Source organism: Marmota monax, unplaced genomic scaffold (genome assembly GCF_021218885.2).
Source record: "Marmota monax isolate L192 unplaced genomic scaffold, Marmota_monax_Labrador192_F-V1.1 WCK01_AAM20220418_F8-fsc00179, whole genome shotgun sequence".
In the NCBI taxonomy this organism is placed as follows: Eukaryota; Metazoa; Chordata; class Mammalia; order Rodentia; family Sciuridae; genus Marmota; species Marmota monax.
The window spans coordinates 621,773-642,294 of NW_026695200.1; the positions used below are offsets into that span (position 1 = coordinate 621,773).

The following is a 20,522-nucleotide window of genomic DNA, read 5'->3' on the forward strand; positions in this document are numbered from 1 at the left end:
TTCCGGAGTTCAAGGACATCCTAAGCAACACAGAAAGACCCTAAGCAACTTAGCAAGACCCTGTCTCAAAATAAAAAATTAAAAGAGCTGGGGACATAGCTCAGTGGTTAGGTACCTCTGGGTTCAATTCCTAGTACCAAAAAACAAACAATGATAATGATCATGACAAATAAAGACTGAATAGGAGGAATGTCACCATCTGACAGCATCACAATAAAAACTGATTCAGGAAAGAATCAGTGGATACTAAAAGAAGCCGATGAAAGCATCTGTTTTCTTAGGTCAGCCTGTGTTGGTTGCAAAAAATATCTTTGCTATATTTTTATCTTGTTTGTTTCAGAACAAGATTGTCAATGAATCACCTCCATAGGTCCTTTTTATTTTTATTAATTAATCACAAAAAGAAAAAGTTATTTTGATGCTAGAAAAGTCTGGCAGACATCAACTTATTAACCAAATGGTCACAGTTAACATCACCAGTGTTACAGTTTAGATACGAGATGCCCCCCCAAAAGATCGTGTGTGAGGGCTGGGGCTGTGGCTTAGTGGTAGATGCTTGCCTAGCATGTGTGAGGCACTGGGTTTGATCTTCAGCACAACATAAAAATAAATAAATAAAGGTACTGTGTCCATCTACAGCTGAAAAAAAAAAAAATTTAAAGAAAAGCTCATGTGTGACCCAACAGATGTTTGAGGTCAGAAACCATACGTGCACTAAGTGTTTGATTGCCTTGCAAAACAAAGACCCCCTTAAATATATATATTTTTGGTTCAAATGACCAAAACCCCTGTTAATAAAAGAATCATAATCTTAAAAAAAAAAAAAGAAAGAAAAGCTCATGTGTGTGAGACAATGCAAGAAAGTTTAGAGGTAAAATGACTGGGTTATGAGAATTTTAATACAATCAGTGAATTAATTCCCTGATAGAGATGAACTGGGTGATAACTATAGGCAGGAAGGGTATGGATGGAGGGGGCAGGTCCCTGGGGGTGCCCCTTTGGGGTTTATATTCTGTCCTTGTTGAGCAGAGTTCGCTCGCTCTCTGCTTCCTGGTGCCATGTCTGAGCTGCTTTCCTCCACCACACCGTTCTGCCATGATGATCTGCCTCAGGCCCCAAGGAATGGAGTCGGCCATCTTTGGATTGAGACCTCTGAAACTGTGAGCCCCAAAATAAACTTTTCTTCCTTAAAATTGTTCTCATCGGGCCTTTTGGTCATAGCAGTGAACGAGCTGACTAAAACAACCAGCGATGGGATTTTGACATCAAGTGCTTCTTGAGTGGGTGCCTTGAGAAGAACCTAACAGAACATCCACCACACTCCTGCCAAAGGCACAGCCTGAAACCAATCACAAGGAAACATTAGACAAACCTAAACTGTCTCACAGCTGTCCTTCATCCTTCAAAACCAGCAAGGTCATGAAGAAAAAGAAAGACTGAAGAACCATCACAGGTTAAAACAAACAGAAGATCCAAGGTAACTAAACGCAACAGCTGAGGCAAGACTGCGGGAATAGGTTGCCATCAAGGACAGAACTGGGGTACTGGCAAAATCTGAACACGGACTACTATAGATAAAGGATTAATGAAACTCCTCTCTTTCTATGTGAGAATTTGACTTATAGTTCATGTTCTGGCTCCAAAACGTCAATAGCCATGCTGCCAGGCAATGGGCACATATGGCAAAAAATGACCTCTGATGGGCAGACAGCACCTGGAATAGAGGCCTGTGAACCTGTGGTGTCCATTCCATTGCTTGTGCCCCCACAGCCATGACTACTATGCCTTCTGGAGCTCCCTCTGTGACTGTTACACTGGGTAAATGAGGCTTCTAAGTAGGACAGCTGAGCCACCTGCAGGCTGCAGCTGTGTATCCAGGCCCTGAGCCATGCTCTGCCTCTGCTGCCAGGCTCCAGCTGAAGAAGAGGCCTGACACTGCTGGGGCTCCTGTCTTGGGCCCTTGTGAGTGTGTATGATGCAAATGTGCCTCAGGATGTCCCATGACTCAAAAGTTTAGCAAAGCCTGCATGATAAACACTGCAGAACAGTTATCAGCCATCAGTACATAATCAACATTAATTTTTTTTCATTCCTAATGTTGTATTTCTTGAGTATGCTAACCACACAGTGGCTATTTACACCCCCAAAATGCATGCTGAATAGTGACAGGTCATGAGAACCACTCCAGAATACTAGTATAAAAGCCTGGTAGAACCAGTTTCCCCATAAAACTCCATCATTAATAAATAAAGTGATTAAAGTCTCTGGAAATTGTCCTAAAGGGCATATAGCATATCTTTTTATCGATTCCTGACTTTAGACTTTGAGTCTTCCTTTTGGCTTAGTCACAGTCTAGTTGGCACTACGGAGGATGGTGGAACCCTTAAGAGGTGTGGCCAAGTGAGAAGTCTTAAGTCACTGCTGGCCTGCCCTTGAAGGGGACTGGTGTATGCTGGTCTCTTCCTCTCTCTTTTCTTTTTCTTGTACCCTTGCCACCAAGAGGTTACCAGCTTGCTCTACCACATCCTCCCACTATTACATACCATCTTACCATAGGACCAAAGCAAGAGGGCCAACTGACCATGGATGGAAACCTCCACAGCTGTGAACAAAAATAAACCTTTCCTCTTTTTTAAATTGATCATTTTAAGAATTTTGTTACAACAACAGAATGCTGAGTAACAAAACTGGTTGGGGCATTTAATTTGTATAATTTCAACTAACTGATGTCTGTTCATGGCCTTGCATATGATCTTTCAGAGAATATTCTATGTCCATTTGAGAAGGTGCATCTTGCTGTTATCAGATAAAGTGTTTTACAGAAGTCTGTTAGGTCTAGTTGGCTTATAGAGCTATTCAAGTCCTCTATTTCCTTATTAATCTAATAAAGGATAGCAATTTTACTATCCTTTATTGAAAGAAGGGCAGGAAGGTTCCCAACTATTATTGTTCAACTGCCTATTACTCTCTTCATGTCAGTTTTTGCTCTATGTATTTGGGGGCTCTATTGTTAGCTGCACGTGGTGTGTGTGTGTGTGTGTGTGTGTGTGTGTGTGTGTATAGTGCTGAAGATTGAATGCAGAGCCTCAGCAAGCACTCTACCATTAACTTCACCCTCAAAACTTCATGTATATTTTCAATTGATATGTCCTTCTGCAAGGATGATGTTATTATTATAAAGTATCTTCCCTTTATCTCTAGTAACAATTTTTTTCTAAAGTCTGCTTTATCTGTTATTAGTATAGCCCCTCCAGCTTTCTTTTGTATATAAGTAGATATTCCTATTCACTACTTTAAATAACTGTTAACATATTTCATCCTACTACAGTATCCTGAAGCACACTTTGAATATTTACATAGTAATTTACTCAATGGCTTTTTAATGTTCTATATATAATTTTTAAAAGATAACAGGGACTTTAGAATTGAGGAAGTGATCACAATCTTTCCTCTTAGAGTCTATGTTTAAGGCAAGGAAGAGAAAAAAGTGTCTCCTTTTGTTGTGATGAACATGGTTTGGGCATGATTTCTTATAAAGTCATGGGGAGCAGCTACCTATGATTTCTTTTAAAGTCATGGGAGCAGATGACCTATAGTGACCCTCCTGCAATCAAAGGTGGCCCAAGGATATCAGTAGTCAGAGCAATGGGGCCCAGGACTCTCCCTTTTCACTTCCAAGGTTTTCTCCATGCCACTGATCATCATATAATACATGCTTTCAGTGGTTTGAAACTGACTATGTTACCAAAATGGGAAAAACCTGGAATATAAGGTACATAGGAATGAGGAAGTGACAGAATTTTTTTCTCTCTTTATCATAGGGTTCTGTTAAGTTCCAAGTATTACATGTTCTCCAACTCATGCTCCCAAGCAGGAACTTGGAGTTGTTGAAGTATAAAAGTTATTCAGGTCACCCTTACCTTTTAAGCCAATGTTAGGCTTAATTTTTTTTCTGCTTCCATAGATATTGAACTAGTCAAAATTTTGGGTCTAGATACCTGCTCCATAACCCAATATCTGCCTACACTCCTAGCTGTGTATCAAAGCACATGGTCCAGGAGGAACTCAGTCCAGCAGCAAGTCCTATGCTCTGTCCTGAAGGAAGAGCACAGAAGTGTGTACCAACCATATGGTGCCCAGCTTCCTCGCTGAGCTCATTGTCCTACATTCCCTCCTCTTTCTTCAACCAAGAGCTGCTGGGAGCCTGCACTCCCTATAATGCCCCCAAACCACTGGGATTCTTCACAGTTCTATTCTCACAGGTAATCATCCCTAAAAGCCCCTAGTCTTCAGCTGGCACTCTCAGGAGGTACCTGTTTAAGCCTCATCCGTATTTCTCATCTTTCCAGTTATCACCTGTCCTCTTTTACTCTTGAAGTCTCTGGTCTTAGCAAGAACAGGGAGAGAAGGAATTGAGAAAGGCTGGGGACCTTCTGTTTGTTTTCATATACTCACACCTCATATTGCACTCAGTCCCATCTAGGGTGGGCTACAGAGGTTAACAGTAGCAAAATTCTCAGGGCTTTTTCTCTCATTGGAAACCTTGGTTGCCAAATAAGAGTTGCATGGTTGTTTGTAACAGCTGAACTATAAAACAAAGAAGTATTTGTGCAAATACAAAAAGAGATTTAGGATGATAAAATCAACTGGAAGTGACACTGTACAGATGAGCTGTGGCTTCTAAGACCTACCATTTAGTTATAAATGTGTGTAACATATATTTAAAATACAGCTTTCTAGTGTAAAAATGCAGATAGTCATCTAATTTATGTATTTAATTACAGCGTGGAAATCATCCCCACTCGTGTATGCTCCTAACAGCAACAACAGAAGTCAATGCTAATAGTAAAGAGGAGTGGATCACTATGTCCTTTGAAATGAATGTCCTGACTTAAAAAATATGTAAAAAAGAGGGCAGAGGTTGTGGCACAGTGGTAGAGAACTCACCTAGCACATGCAAGGCACTGGGTTTGATCCTCAGCACCACATAAAAATAAGTAAATAAAATAAAGGTATTGTGTCCATCTACAACTAAAAAGATATTAAAAAACAAAAACATGGGGCTGGGGTTGTAGCTCAGTGATAGAGTGCTCACATAGCACATTCGAGGACTTGGATTTGATCCTCAGCACCACATAAAAATGAATTAATTAATTAAATGAAGGTATTATGTCCAACTACACCTAAAAAATTAAATAAAATAAAAATAAAAAAAAAAAAAACAGGTCTGGGGATATAGCTCAGTTGGCAGAGTGCTTGCCTTGCATGCAAAAGGCCCTGGGTTCGATCTCTAGCACCATAAACAAACAAACAAACAAACAAAACAAAACAAAAAAACAGATAAGACCAAATGTTGGAAAGAATATGGAGCAACTGAAACTGTTACAAATTGCTAATGAGTATAAAATGGTATAACTGTAGTGAGAAAATATTTAGCAGTTCCTTAAAATTTAATTGTGTATCTACCTTATAATTTAGCATTATGACTCCAAGGTATTTATCCAAGAGAAATGAAAACATTAAGTCCAAAAGAGAGGCTGGGGTATAGCTCAGTGGTAAAGCATTTGCCTAGCATGTGAAGCCCAGGTTTCAATCCCCATGCCATAAAGTTAAAAATAAAAAGATATATATATATATATATATATATATATATGTGTGTGTGTGTGTGTGTGTGTGTATACACACACACACATGAATGCTCATTGCAGCTTTATTCAAATAGCAAAAATCTGGAAACAAAATATTCACCAAAAGGAGAATGGATAAGCAAACTGTGGCATATTCAAACAATGGAACACTACTTAGCAATAATGAGGAATTCACTACTAGTAGATAACACACACCATGATGAATCTTCAAACCACACTCAACAAGTAGACATCAGGGGATACATACTGTATGATTCAATTCATATGAATTTTGAGAATAAGTGAAACTGATTCAATATATGCAAATGGATATCAGAATAATGGATACCATAGCAGAGGGAAGACAGAATGGGAAAAGACACGAAGGCACTTTCTAGGGCTGTGGCAATGATCTACTTTACTGAGGTCTTGGTTGCAACTAAGTGTTCATTTTTCAAAGCTCATCAAATCATCCCTTTCAGATATGTGCAGCCTACTCTAGAGACTGAATCCAGGGCCTCACACATGCCAGACAAGCACTCTACCACTGATCTACACCCCAGCTCCAGTAGTTAAATTTCTTGATGACAATCTCACAGATACATACTCATCCCCACACTCATGCAAATGTATACATGTCAAACAAATTTCAATAAACTGGCTTAAAGATATAAATGTTTTTTTGGTAGTGCTGGGGACTGAACCCTGGGCCTTGTGCATGCAAGACAAGCCTCTACAAATGAGCTATATCCTCAGCCCATTAAAAAAAACTTTAATAAAAAATTTTTTAAATAAAAACATTAGTTGATGGATGTGGCTGTAGCTCAGTGTGGAGCACTTGCCTGGCATGTGTGAGGCACTGGGTTCAATCCTTAGCACTGCATAAAAATAGACAAAATAAAGGCATGCTGTCCATACACAACTATCAAAAAAAAATTTTTTTTAATTAATTGAATTTCTGGATTAGCCCAAAGATGACAAACAACTAGTCACTTTAAGCTTCTCACAGTTTATATAAGACACGGCCTTTTGTGTTTCAAGTAAGAATTCAGCACATATTAATACATTCTCCTTACTATTCCTAATACCTCCAGAGATGCTTGGTGCAATAGTTGTATTCTGTTTCTTTACTCTATCCATCTACCAAATCTTCACTGAGAATCATCAATGAACAATCATCAGTGGATACAAAGACTCACAAGACATGGTATTTGCCCTCACAGGGCAACCCCATCCTCTTTGCCTTAACCACTGAAGAGTTTTCTGATTCCCTTTCCCCATCCCAGGGACAGAGGCTGTCCCACCCATCCCAAGGGCAGAGAAGCCAAAGTGGCAGATTCCCATTTCCATGACAGATAGATGTCAGGTATTTTACCTGGACTAGTGTGCTCTGTTGATGTGAACGGAATAATCTAGGATAAAGAGCTTACAATCATCATACTAGAAAGGACTATAGCAGAGAAAACTCAAAATGATGAAAAATATATTTTTACAGGCCTTTCTCAGGCAGTGCTGGCAAGAATGAAAATAGATATGATATTCTTAGAAATCAAATTGACCACGGCTATAGTTTAGAGCTTAAATATCCCCCAAATGCCTGTATGTTTAAAGGTGGTGAAGTCTTTAGGATATGGGGTTTAGAAGGAACTCTTTTAATATTTATTTTTTAAGTGAAGATGGACACAACATAATACCTTTATTTTTATATGGTGCTGAGGATTGGGTCTGTCCATGCTAGGGGAGTGCTCTACGGCTGAGCCACAATCCCAGCCCCAGTGGGAACTCTTCAGGTCATTGATGGTATACCCTTGAGGAGACAATGGGATTCCTTTCCTCCTCTTTCACTTCCTGGCAATGAGGTAAACTAAACATAGGCCATAACTCTAAAACTGCAAGCCAAAATAGAACTTTTCTCTATATAAGTTAGTTGTTTCAGGCAATTGTTAAAGTAATAGAAAATTGACTAACACAGCAATGTATCTGTATAGTTTATTAAAATATCATCACTTTTAAAATTCTATTTCCAGGGACCTATCCAAAAGAAATACTCAACACTCAAAAATTTTATATACAAGGATATTTATTATATTATAATAGCAAAAAAATGGGAAATACCCGTGCTCTACAAAAGGGAACAGTAACATTCATAACACCACTAGATGTGTTTTCAAAGAAAGTTTAAAAACGGGGAAGGGTGAGCCCATGACAAGACTACACACAACTACAGTACAGATACTGGCATATAGAGGATCCGTTCGTGTATCTTGTCTCATTTTAAGGTGCGTGACTTGGAGATGGACCACCCAGTTGTAATGTTTGTTTGAGTCTTACAAGATCCTGACTCTAAAAGATAAGCTGGGGAAAACTTATGAGATAATCACAGAAATATAAACACTGGCATATAAGTTCATTAAGAAATTACCATGGGCTAGAGTTGTAGCTCAGTGGTAGGGCACTTGCCTAGCACGTGTGAAGCACTGGGTTCAATCCTCAGCACCACATAAAAACAAAATAAAAGTATTGTGTCCATTTACAACTAAAAATAGCTTTTAAAAAAGAAATTACTGTTAATTTTTAGATGCACTAAAGGTACCATGGTTGTGTTTAACAAAGACAAGATACATACTGAAATATGTAGATGAAATGGGATTTTTTTCTTTTTTTTAAATCCACAGTGGTAGAATGCCTGCCTGGCATGAGCAAAGCCCTGGGTTCAATCCTTAGCACCAAAAAAAGAAAAAAAATTATTTGGGATGGGGTAGGAGTGATAGTGGGGTATAGACAAGATTGGTCAAGTTCAATGACTGCTAAAGTAGAGGGTATGCACATGGGATCCATTACACTTTTCTCTCTACTTCGTAATGTCGGGGTGCTGGGGTTGTGGCTCATTGGTAGAGTGCACACCTAACACACGTGAGGCACTGGGTTCAATCCTCAGCACCACATAAAAATAAAATAAAGGTATTTTGTGTCCATCTACAACAAAAAATATATATTTAAAATTTTTTTAGTTGTACCTAAAACAATACCTTTATTTATTTATTTATTTATTTATTTTATGTTTTTTTTTTGTGGTGCTGAGGATCGAACCCAGTGCCTCACACATACAAGGCAAGCGCTCTACCGCTGAGCTGCAACCCCACCCCCAACAAAAAAATATATTAAAAAAAAAAAACAACTATGTGGGGAGACTAGAGATTGTAGCTCAGTGGCTAAGTATAAGCTTAACATGCACGAGGCCATGGACTTAATCCCGAGCACAACCAAAAAAAAATTTTTTAAATGATTTTAAGGAATATAAAGGAAATATATTTCTTACATGTCAGATGGGTGGTGTTTATTTTATATCTCTACTCGACATATTTGTTATATTTTGTACACAACATTGTTTCACTGAAATTCAATTTTGAAATAAAGTATTTTTGATGTGATCAGAAACCAATGCAACTTAATTGAAAGAGTGGCTATTTTAAGGTGGAGTGATGAATACTTTTCACTTTCTTATTCATAGTTTTCTTTGCTTTCCAGATTTTAAACAGTAGTAGAATGCTTGCCTCAGCACCACATAAAAATAAATGAATAAAATAAAGGTATTGTGTCCATCTATAACTACAAAAAAAGAGAAAAAAGAAATGCTTGTCAAAAAATATGACTATTCCCAGGAACTGGCAATTCATGACACACTCTGCTAAATAATTATACAACATCAAAGCACTCTGATGGGGCAGAACAAGCGAGGTGAACCTTTGTCTCTGTGAGGGCTGAGTCTCCTCATACTGATCTAGGCAATGTCAGCCAGTTTACTCTCAAGGTTCCTAGCCTAGAAGTATCTGGGAGAATGGTACTGAGTATTTCCCTTGTGAAAGAGTGATCTTTTCCAGCCCCTTCTGGTTAAAACATAAAAAGAATTGATTAATCATTGAGGGCTTAACTAAAGGACTGAGAAGTTAATTATATTATATGCATACTGTACTGTAACTACCTTTGGGGAGTTGCTGGGAATGGAACCCAGAGTGTAATGGAATAGGCAGAGAGAGACGAGAGAAGGAAGAATAAAAGAAAGATAGGTTAAGAAGGAAGGAGGGGCTGGGGATATAGCTCAGTTGGTAGAATGCTTGCCTTGAATGCACAGGCCCTGGGTTCGATCTCCAGCACCAAAAACAAAAAAGGAGGAAAAGAGAGGGAAGGAAAGAAGAAAGGAAAGAAGGAAGATCGATCATCCCAAATTAGGTTCAAATCCCTTTACCACCAGAGCCTGTGATCAGGCACACACTCCAGCCCTCAACTACCTCTTCTGTATCACACCTACTGCAATGTGTGTCCTTATACATTTGTATCTATGAGGAACCTGAACTGGCCCCAAACAAGCCAAAAGAACATGGCAGACGCTGGGAGCGGTGGCACATACCTATAATCCCAAAGCCTTGGAAGGCTGAGGCAGGAGGATCACAAGTCCAAAGCCAGCCTCAGCAACTTAGCAAGGCCCTAAGCAACGTTGTGAAACCCTGTCTCTAAATAAAATATTAAAAAGGGCTGGGAATTTGGTTCAATGGTTAAGCCCTCCTGGCTTTAATCCCTGGTTAAAAAAAAAAAAAAAAAGAATGTTGCAGAAATGGCATTCCAGGGATTAGTGCAGCCCTGGGAGGCGTGGTCAAGGGGAAGCTATCCACCCTGTCAGGGTTCCGACTGCCCTGAGACCACCTTGCGATAGGGAAGACCAAACAGCAAGGGCAAAGAGGCCATGTAGAGAAAGGGAGGTGGGAGGAAGGCAGGGAAGGGGCTCGGCAAGGCCCTGGCTTTCTTCTCTCCCAGACCTGTAAGTGAAGAAGACAGCCTATATGGTCAGTTCAAGCTCTGAGAGGAGTCTAGCCCCAGCCACTACAGGACTGTCACCACCTGAAAGACCCCAAGCAAGAGCTGGCAGCTGAGCCAGTCAGTCCCCGAACCATGACAGAAGCACAAGGGTGGGACACCAGTCTTTACCACATAGCAGCCGTCTTTATCCTCACTTATGGAAATAGCATCAAGTAAAACAGTACAGGCTGGGGAGCCACTCAAGCCCTCCTGACACCCAATTCTCTCTGTATTCTTTATGCATGATCTTTTCTCAAGGATAGATAAAGACAACAGGGTTACAAATGTTCAGATCTGGCAGTAACTCTGGATTCTTTTACCCAATAGAGGCTACAGGTAAATGAGGTCAGCTCTGAGTAACCTGAAGACAACTCTGAAATCTCTTCATAACAAATGAGGTTTGATTTCATCCCCTTATGCAATGGTTACTCAGGGTTATTTAGACACCATTAACAAATGTTTACCACGAGCCTCCCAGTGGACAGGACATGTGCCCTTCTGTAGAGGAGTTAAGATCCAGGGGGAATGAAAACAAGTGGACAAGCCATCATCCCACAGGTTCAGGAGACAGGAGTGGGCTGAAGTCTGGTGCCAAGGAAACACAGAGAGGAAAACAGCTCCATCTGTCAGGGTCTGGAAAGGTCAAAGAAGCAGCAGAAACTAACTGCTGTCTGTCTCCCTCCTTGTGGGGGCAGGGGGGTTCTGCATGTCCCTAGCAGGAGTCTGTCTATATCAAGAGCAAGGGATTGACAGAAAAGGCAGCAAGAAAGCATGTGTCCAGGGATGCCCTCCTTCATGAAAGTGGGGAAGCCTTGGGGTCTAGAAGTGGGTACCTGGACCTCAGCTGCTACTTTAAGACAACTCATCTTCTAAGTGTCTCCACTGTGTAACTGCATTTTATTAGCACTGCTCCTCTCAGGGATGAGACCATGGAATCTGAAGAGAATCTTTCTTATTTTCATAAAATATACATAAAAGTTGCCATCTTAACCGTTTTTATGTGGATTGTCCAATGGTGTTAACAGCACTCCCACTTGCACAAGCATCACCACTACCTCTCACTAGAACTTTGTCATCCTACAAAACAGAAATGTGATCCCCCTTCAACACCAACTCTTCCTTTCCCACTTCCCCCAGCCCCCGGTAGCTCCCCTTCTACTTTCTGCTGTTCTATGAATTTACTACTGTGGGTACCTAATACAAGCAAAATCATACAGCGTTTGTCTTTTTGTGATGGGTTTACTTAACTGAGCATAAGGTTCCTGAGGTTCATGCATGTTGCAACATGTGCCACAATTTCCCTCTTTTAAAGGCTGAATGATATTCTCTTGTGGGTACAGATCATGTTTTGTTTATCTATCTGCTATAATTTGGATCTGGAATGTTACCCTAAGATCCAAGCATTGAAGGTTCCTTCCCCAGCCTATAGTGACCATCAGGAAATGGTAGAATCTTTAAGAGGTGGGGTCTAGGGGCTGGGGTTGTGGCTCAGTGGCAGAACGCTTGCCTCACACATATGAGGCACTGGGTTCGATCCTCAACACCACATAAAAATACATAAACAAAATAAACATATTGTGTCTAAGTATAACTTAAAAATATTAAAAAGAAAGAGGTGGAGTCTAGTGGGAGGTCTTAAGTTATTGGGGGTGTGCCCCAAAGGGAACTGGAGGACCCTGTTCCCTTCCTTTCTCCCTCTTTCATCTCCTGGCTGCTATGAGGTGAACAGTTTCCTCTGCAACATATGCCCTCCATGATGTTCTGCCTCGCCACAGGCCCAAAGCAATGGTGCCAACCAACCATGGACTGAAACCTCTAAAACTAGGAGCCAAAATAAGCCTTTTCTTTTATTGTTTTTTTTTTTTTTTTTAATACCAGGTGTCGATACAATAATGGAAAACACACCATCAGTCAGTTGATGAAAACTTGAAGGACCATTCCCTTATTTTGGCTATTGTGATAATGCTGCTATGAACAAATCGAATATCTCAAGTCTCTGCTTTTGCTTTCTTTGGGTAATCCAAGAAGTGAAGCTGCTGGATCATATGGTAATTCTAAATTTAATCTTTTTTTTTTTTTTTGAGGAACAAACATGCTATTTTCCACACCAGCTACATCATTTCACGTTCCCATTAGCAATACACAAGAGTTTCCATTTCTCCACATCGAAGCCAACACTTGTTTTACATCTTTTTACCAACAGCCATCTTAAGGGATGTGAGGTGGTTATTTCATCATGGTTTTGATGAAATGGATTTTTGTTTAAGGATAAGCTGATTCAGCCTGCTCTACAGCATTTTACCAAGTTAATTTTCTTTTCTTTTTTTTAAAGAGAGAGAGAGAGAGAATTTTTAATATTTATTTATTTTTTTTAGTTTTCAGCAGACACAACATCTTTGTATGTGGTGCTGAGGATCGAACCCGGGCCGCAAGCATGCCAGGCGAGCATGCTACCGCTTGAGCCACATCCCCAGCCCCCAAGTTAATTTTCTAATTATTAAAAGACTCCAGCAAGTACCTGAGCACCCAACTTTGCCAAGGCTGTCTCCGGGAAGCTTGTTCCAGGACAGCCATTGACCCTTGTCCATCAGCTCTCTTGCATAGCCTGACAACCAGCCCCTCCTCCCAGCAACCAGCCTCTGCTCGCTATCATTATGAAAGTTATTAAAACCAAGATGATTGTTCTTGTCATACCCAGACAGAACTGGAGCCAGGAAGGGAGGGCTCATGCCTGCTTATATAAGATAAGTACCCTCTCAAGAACTTTCTAAAGCCCCACCATAGATTTTCTCTAGTTCTATACACACCCATCCATCTCATGCACTCCTTGCAGATTTCTGCAATGAAGTTTATCTTTAGCATTGTTTAAGACAACGTTTCGGACAAGATGCTCTGGATAGAACGCTTGCCAACAAGGGCACCTCAAACCCAACAAGCTATTGCCAATTCCTGTTTCAGGTCTCCAAAACCAACAAATTTTGTATCCATATATCATATGTAAAAGTTTCCCTTTTCACCTTTAAAAATTTCCCTTTGCCTCATCCTCTTTGAATTAACTCAGTTCACTATAGCATGTGTATTCCCATGAACTAATATTTCTAAATAAATACTGTTAATCTTTGAGATATTCTTTGGAGAATCTTTGTTATTTAGAATGTGTTATGCTTGGATCTTAAATGTTCCCCAAAAGCCCATATGTTAAAGAATTGGTCACCAGTCTTTGATGCTATTAGGAGGTGGTGGAATTTTTTAATATGTAGGGCCCAGTGGAAGGAAATTAGGTCATGGAAGCGTTTATGCTCTTGAAGGGAATATTGGGACCCTGGGCTTATCTTCTCTGTTCACTTCTTAGCCACCAGAAGTAAACAGACTTCCTTTGCCATGCACTTGCACTGCTATGATATACTGTGCCACCAAGGCCAAAAACAACCAGGCCAAACAACCAGGGACTAAAGCCTCTGAAACTGTGAGCCCAGATAAACTTTTTCCTTTAAGATGTTTATCTCAGGTATTATCCACAGCAACAGAAAGCTAACACAGATTGATAGTACAAATGCCTTCCCATCTAGTGGTTACTAGTTTCTCTTAGGGAAGCCCTGCTTCCATGGGGTTCCAAAACTGGACATTCTATACAGCTGGCATTCCATAACCTCAGATTCTATACCCACAGAGTCAAACAACTGCAGGTGAAAAATATTCTTTAAAAAATAAGGTGGCCAAGCATGGTGGCACACGCCTATAATCCTAGTAGCTTGGGAGGCTGAGGCAGGAGGATTGAGAGTTCAAAGCCAGCCTCAGCAACTTAGCAAGGCTCTGAGCAACTCAGTGAGACCCCATCTCTAAATAAAATACAAAAAAGAGCTGGGGATGTGCCCCAGTGGTTAAGTGCCCCTTGGTTTAATCCCTGGCACCAAATAAGTAAATAAATAAATAAGGGGCCTGGGGTCTTAGCTCAGTATGCCTAGCATGCCCGACACCCTGAGTTCAATTCCCAGCACTGAACACATACAAACCTCCCTCTTTGTCATTATTCCCCTGAACAATACAGGGTAACAACTATTTACACAGTATTTACATTGTATTAGTTATTATAAGTCATCTATCATGATTTAAAGTATGCTGAAGGATTCTATAGGTTATATGCAATACGTACCATTATAAAATGAGGGGTTTGAGCATCTGCAGATTTTGGTACCTGCGGGCATCCTAGAACCAAAGCCAGGAATACCTTGAAAGACAAATATACTGAACGACCTGGACCCGCACTCCCCTTGACCAGCTCCAGCTTGCCGACACGTCATTCAAAGACACAGCAAGGAAGCTAGATGGTCCCATCCTGAGCCTGTATTGCAGAGTGCACTCCCTTGTCTACCCAAGTTGCATTTGGTTGATTCACTGGGAAGGTCCTTAAAAAAGTAAGATTGAAAGCCAGTCACAATGGAAGTCAAGCCCCAAACCTTCCAACAGATGGACTACAACCAGAATTTGGCTCTCCTAAAGCTGAGACTGTCTGGAAATGCCACCAACAGGCAATTCATTTTAAGGTTTAAACTTTCAGTGAGACATAGCTTTTTACAGTGTAAGAAACCATAGGTCAGGTCTCCCTTCACCTAATAACTTGATTCTCTATTTCTTGTGTTATCTCCTTTTTCCTACCTCCTTCTCCATTTCAGTTCTTTCCTAGTGGTCAACTCTGCTGCTTATTAGCGGATACAGAAAAGGGCCTTATGAAGAATAGATTTTGAAACTACTGTATCCTTAATACCTACAACAGTATCTGGCACATAATAGGAGCTTTGTAACTATCTGTTGAACAAGTCAAAGTAGACATATTGAAACAAGACTGTATGTCTGCCTTTTACCACCATGAGTAACCCGGTTAACGAAAATCAGTAGTAGTTGGTGGTAATTAGGGATGAATGAAATACTATATTTTCACTTTTATTAATTTAAAGACATAGTATATAGGGACAAATAAGAGTATCCATCATGTTTATGTTTTTTAATATGATGTTGGGGATCAAATCTAGGACCTCAAGTGTGGTAAGCCTGCTCTCTAGCACCAAGTCCCTCCCCTGTAACTCCCATGTTTTTTGTTGTTATTTGGTTGTTTGGTTGATTCATTTTTTTGAGGTCCTGGGGATCAAATCCATGGCCCTGTGCATACTAAGCAAGCTCTCTACCACTTACTATATCCCAAGTTCCTATCATGATTATTTTTTTAAAGGTTTGTGTTTATTTTCTTATTCACCCTTAAACACATAAACTGAGCTGAGCTAACACATTCAGGTTAAGTTGATAATTGGTTTATTTAATTTGTTTTTACTAAAGTCTACATTCAGATTTCCTTTGTTTTCCCCTAATGTCACCACTAATTTGGTGGCATTTGTCCTGAGGTTTCTCCTGGCTGTGATAATTTCTCACAGTTCATGACCTTGATCAGAAGACCAGGCAGGTATTCTGTAAGACATTATTCAGTTCAGGTTGGTGTTATTAGTGTCATTTGTTTCTCAGGGTTACTTTGGGATGGTGGGATCTTGGAGGATGTCACACAGGTGAAGTATCCTTCTTGTACCATCCTATCAAGGACATGTTATTTCTGAGTCACAGCAAACACCTTACCTAACACCTGTCAAACTGACAGGCACTCCCTGAAGAAAGTTTAGTTGCCAGATGTGTGAGTGTACTTTAGAATGGACACATCTGCATCCTTGGCACTCATTCTTGGTTTTATTTAGGTTTTACATGGAGACTGTAATGCTTTTGTTTGGAAGTTCACCTCCTTAAACAAATATCTGTGACTTAATATTTTCACTTGAGATTGTCAGGCCATTTATTTCCTTCCAAAGGTAATTCTGGCTCACCATCCAGAGCACTCAAAGTTTCACCTGTGTTCTGGAATCTGAACTATTAGTTGACTTCCTCTCAAAACTATGGTCTGGCAACCAACTCCTTTCCAAAAGAACTCTTCATTCTAGTCTCAACAGATTACTAACAACCATAAGACTTTCTCACTCCCTTTAGAAACAACGTTCATTTTCTACTTCAAAGCATGCTATCTCCTGGTATTCAGTAAACTGTTTCATGCTTCTTTCCACACAGAGTAACTCAGAAGGAAGGACTCTGTTCCACCTTTTGCTTTCCTCACCAGTAAAGCTGGTATTTGGTGGCCTATCTGCCCAGTGGGCACACTTTTGGGTTTGTTTTCAAGTCTGCTTTTCCGTCACACTGAAGATCACATGTATTCAGGTGGTTCAAGGCTAAACCAGAGATGACTCAATCAAGGACTCCAGAGCAGAAGCCACTGGAAAGAAGAGACTTTTGTTTGACTCTGAAAACAGAGGCCTCTTTGGCCTGTCTAAACAGCCTGCTGGTCCATGGCACTCCTCTTACTTCTCTGCACTGGCGTCGCCACTGCAGAGCTGAAAATCTTCAGGTCTTGCTTTCCCAGGCACATCCCAGGCCGTGGACCATGGTAAAGGCAGGCCCTCATCTCCAACCACCTCGGGGATCATATAAAATCTCCATGGTAGCGGATGGGTGTGGGCCACCGGGAAGCTTGGACTCCAGCCAGGGCATGGTCAGTGGGCTGCAAGGCAGCAGGGGTGGGGGTGGGGGGTTAAAAGGGTCTGGTAACAAGAAGAGAAGTCATCCGGAGAACCCCTATAAAAGTGAACGAGGTCTCTCCGGTCGCTAGAAAAAGAAGGAAACGGTGGCGGCAGCAAAACTACAGAGTCTCCGTATGCACCTGTGATTGCCGGGCAGTTTAGCGAGCTGCAGGAGGACCTAGACGCTGTGGCGGAGGAGACGCTTCCCAGGTACCAAACCCACAGTAGGGCCGCGCCCATGCCCGCGCTTTGGGTGGGCGGGAGTCTCCAGCCCTCCGAGGCTCGCCTCCGGCTCAGGTGCAGAAGCCAGGCTGAGCCACCACCTGAACGCAGCCAAACTGCACGACCCCCACCCACGCCCGGCCGCGTTCCCCGCCCCCCTCCAACCCACAGCACGGCCCACAGCCCTCCCTACCTCGGCGTTTGGCGCGCACGATGCCCTTTTTTTGCAGCACAAACGTGGACCCGTTCACCAGGCTTGACACGACGGCCACGCCCAGGCCGAGCGACACCGCGGCGGGGCTCGGGCTGCGCGCCCCCTCCCCGGCCGCCGCCGCCGCTGCCGCCGCTGCAGTCCCCATTCCGCCCGCGCCTGCGCCTGCGCGCCGCGCCCAACGGGGCCGGGTTGCTGGGGGTGGGGGGATACGGGGATCCGCGGCGCTCGGGGGCGGGGGTGACGAGGATCAGCGAAATTGGGCAGGGGCGGGGCCAAGGGTCCTCGGGCTCGGGCGGGAAACCCGCACTCTGTGGGAGGATGGAGTGGCGCAAGCCTAGAGCTAGTTAAGTTGAAGATGGGGGGTTCTGTGGGCTGGGGGTGGGATAGGGAACCCTAGGCACAGCGGGGTTGGGCTAAGGGCTTAGGCTGCACGGAGGTTAAGACGAGCGGGTGGGGCCCGGAGTCCCGGAGTCTCGGGCGGGTGGAGGGGAAACAGGCTAGGTGGAAAGAGGAGAGAAAGGTGGATGGGAATGCAGTGAGGAGGGGGTTAAGAGACCGGGCTGTATGTGGGTGGCGGGGAGGTGAGGTTCCCAAGTTTAGGAAATAAAAATACAGGACGTCCAGTTAAGTTTGCATCTTCGATAAACAGCAAATAATTTGTTAAGAGTGTGTTCCATGCGGTATCTGGGACGGGAAGAGCGGCAGTGGAACGCAGCCCTCGCAAGCATCACTGCCCCCCAGACCTCCAGTTGGAGAGACACAAATGAGCTGTATAAACTCAAATGGGATCGCCCCACCCCAATGTGGTGAATTCTTTACTCTCTGAAGTCAGCTATTTTCACTTTGCAGCAGTGAGCTTGTGATCATACTATTTAATTTTCTTCATTTAAATTTTTAAAAAGTTCATCGAAAATCTAGATAACTTAGAAAATAGGAAAAGTTATTTTAAACTTACTCAGTCCACAACACTCACGTAATTATTACTTTAGGTGTTTTCCCACACGCATACATACTTTTACACGATGCAACACACAAAATTTCTCTTCTATTTAATATTATAATCAAGTTTTCATATTGCTACATAATTATGATTGTTTTAATGATGGCATGATTTCCATAAATGAATTAATCTGTCTAATCAGATATTGTTGGTTGGTAGGTTTTCTACTTCTATTATAAATACTATAATGAGCATCTTTTTAAATTTTTAAAGTACCAGGTTAAAGAATCTAAACCTTTTTTGCAACTCTATGGCATTGTTTTGTGAAGCAATATAAAATCATACTGTTTATGAAAACTTTTATACTGAATGAATGTATCCATTAGTTGTTTTTTCCCCCTTTAATAATGTTTTGTTTGGAGACAAGAGTCTTGCTAAATTGGCCATGATGGTCTCAAACTTAATGCTCCTGCCTCAGCCTCCAGAGTCACTGGAATTATAAGTATGCACCATGGTGCCCAGTTCATTGCTTCTTTTTTAAAATTTTGATAATATATAAGTAAAACCAAATTTGCCATTTTAACCATTTTTAAATGTACAGTTCAGTGGCATTAGTTATATCACATTGTTCTGTAACCACCTCTAACCTCTTTCAAAATTTTTCCATCACCCCCAAACACAAACTCTGTAGGACTCACTCCCAAGGCCCCTTCACCCTAGTCCAAGGTAATAATGTCTAATCTTCTGTCTCTACAAATTTGCCTGTTGTTGGCATTCCATGTAAGTGGAATCATAGGACAATTTGTGACTGGCTTATTTCACTTAGCTTATTTCAGGATTCATTCATGTTGTAGCATGTATCAGAATTTCATTCTCCTTTATGATTAATGTTCCATCATATGAATATGCAACATTTTGTTTATTCATTCATCTGTTAATGTATTTGTGTTGCTTCCACCTTTTGCCTATTATAAATAATGCTGCAATGGACATTGGAATGAAAGTAAGTTTGAGTCTTTATTTAAATTCTGTTGGGTATATATACCTAGAAGTAGAATTGCTGAGTCATATGATAATCCTATGTTTAGATTTGACAAACTGCCAAACTCTTCCACAGCAGCTGCACTATTTTACATCCCCACTAGCAAGGTAGAGGGTGCCAATTTATCCACATTCTCACCGAAACTTACTGTTCTCTGGTTTAAAAAGAAAAATTGTCATCCTAGTAGGCTATTTAAAGTAGGTATGAAGAAGTTGCTTATTCTGTCCCCCCCACCCTTGCAATGCTGGGTATCAAACTTAGAGTCTTTCTCATGCAAGGCAAATGTTCTGCCTTTGAGGTACAGCTTCAGCCCCTGCTTATTCTTAGCCTCCTCCATTTTAGTACTGGGGATTGAATCCAGGGGTGCTTACCACTGGACTACATCCCCAGACCTTTTTTATTTTTATTTTGAGGCAGAGTCTTGCTAGGTTGCTAGGGCCCCACTAAATTGATGAGGGTGGACTTGTACTTGAAATCCTCCTGCCTTGGCCTCCCAGGTCTCTGGGATTATAGGTGTGTGCACCACTGTTCCTGACTTTGCTTATTCTTTTAAAATATACTTTTCAATATAAATAGTGTTTCATATATATATATATATATATATATATATATATATTTTAGTTATAGATGGACACATGTCTTTATTTTTACTTTATGTGGTGCTGAGGATTGAACCCAGCATCTCATGCATGCCAGGTGAGTGCTCTACGCTGAGCAACAACCCCAGTCCCATAAATAGTGTTTCTTAGTAAACAATAACTTCTATTACTAATCTCAAGAGAAGTAGGCAAGTGAAAGCAGCAGCAACAGCACTGCCAAAATAATAAAATTATTTAATTTACTAATTACTGCTAATGCAGAAAAACTGACTTCAACACTTTTGGCAAAAAGACACATGCCCATTATATTTATTTGTTTATTTATTTTTTTGGTACATTCAACCAGAAAGCAATACCTGCATCCCCCTACTATTACTTTTTTTTTTTGCTGGAAAATTTTTAATTTTTATTTGGTC

The 20,522-nt window shown here is 41.2% G+C and overlaps 1 protein-coding gene across 1 annotated transcript in view; it reads right to left on the reverse strand.

Annotated features, from left to right (window-relative positions):
- The window catches only part of Nipa1 (NIPA magnesium transporter 1), a 40,344-nt gene extending 22,674 nt beyond the window's left edge, over nucleotides 1-17,670 (reverse strand). Inside the window, exon 1 of the mRNA XM_046428821.1 lies at nucleotides 17,505-17,670. Within this exon, the coding sequence (XP_046284777.1) occupies nucleotides 17,505-17,670 (166 nt within the window). The remainder of the gene's footprint in view (nucleotides 1-17,504) is intronic.
- Between the last annotated feature and the right edge of the window lie 2,852 nt (nucleotides 17,671-20,522).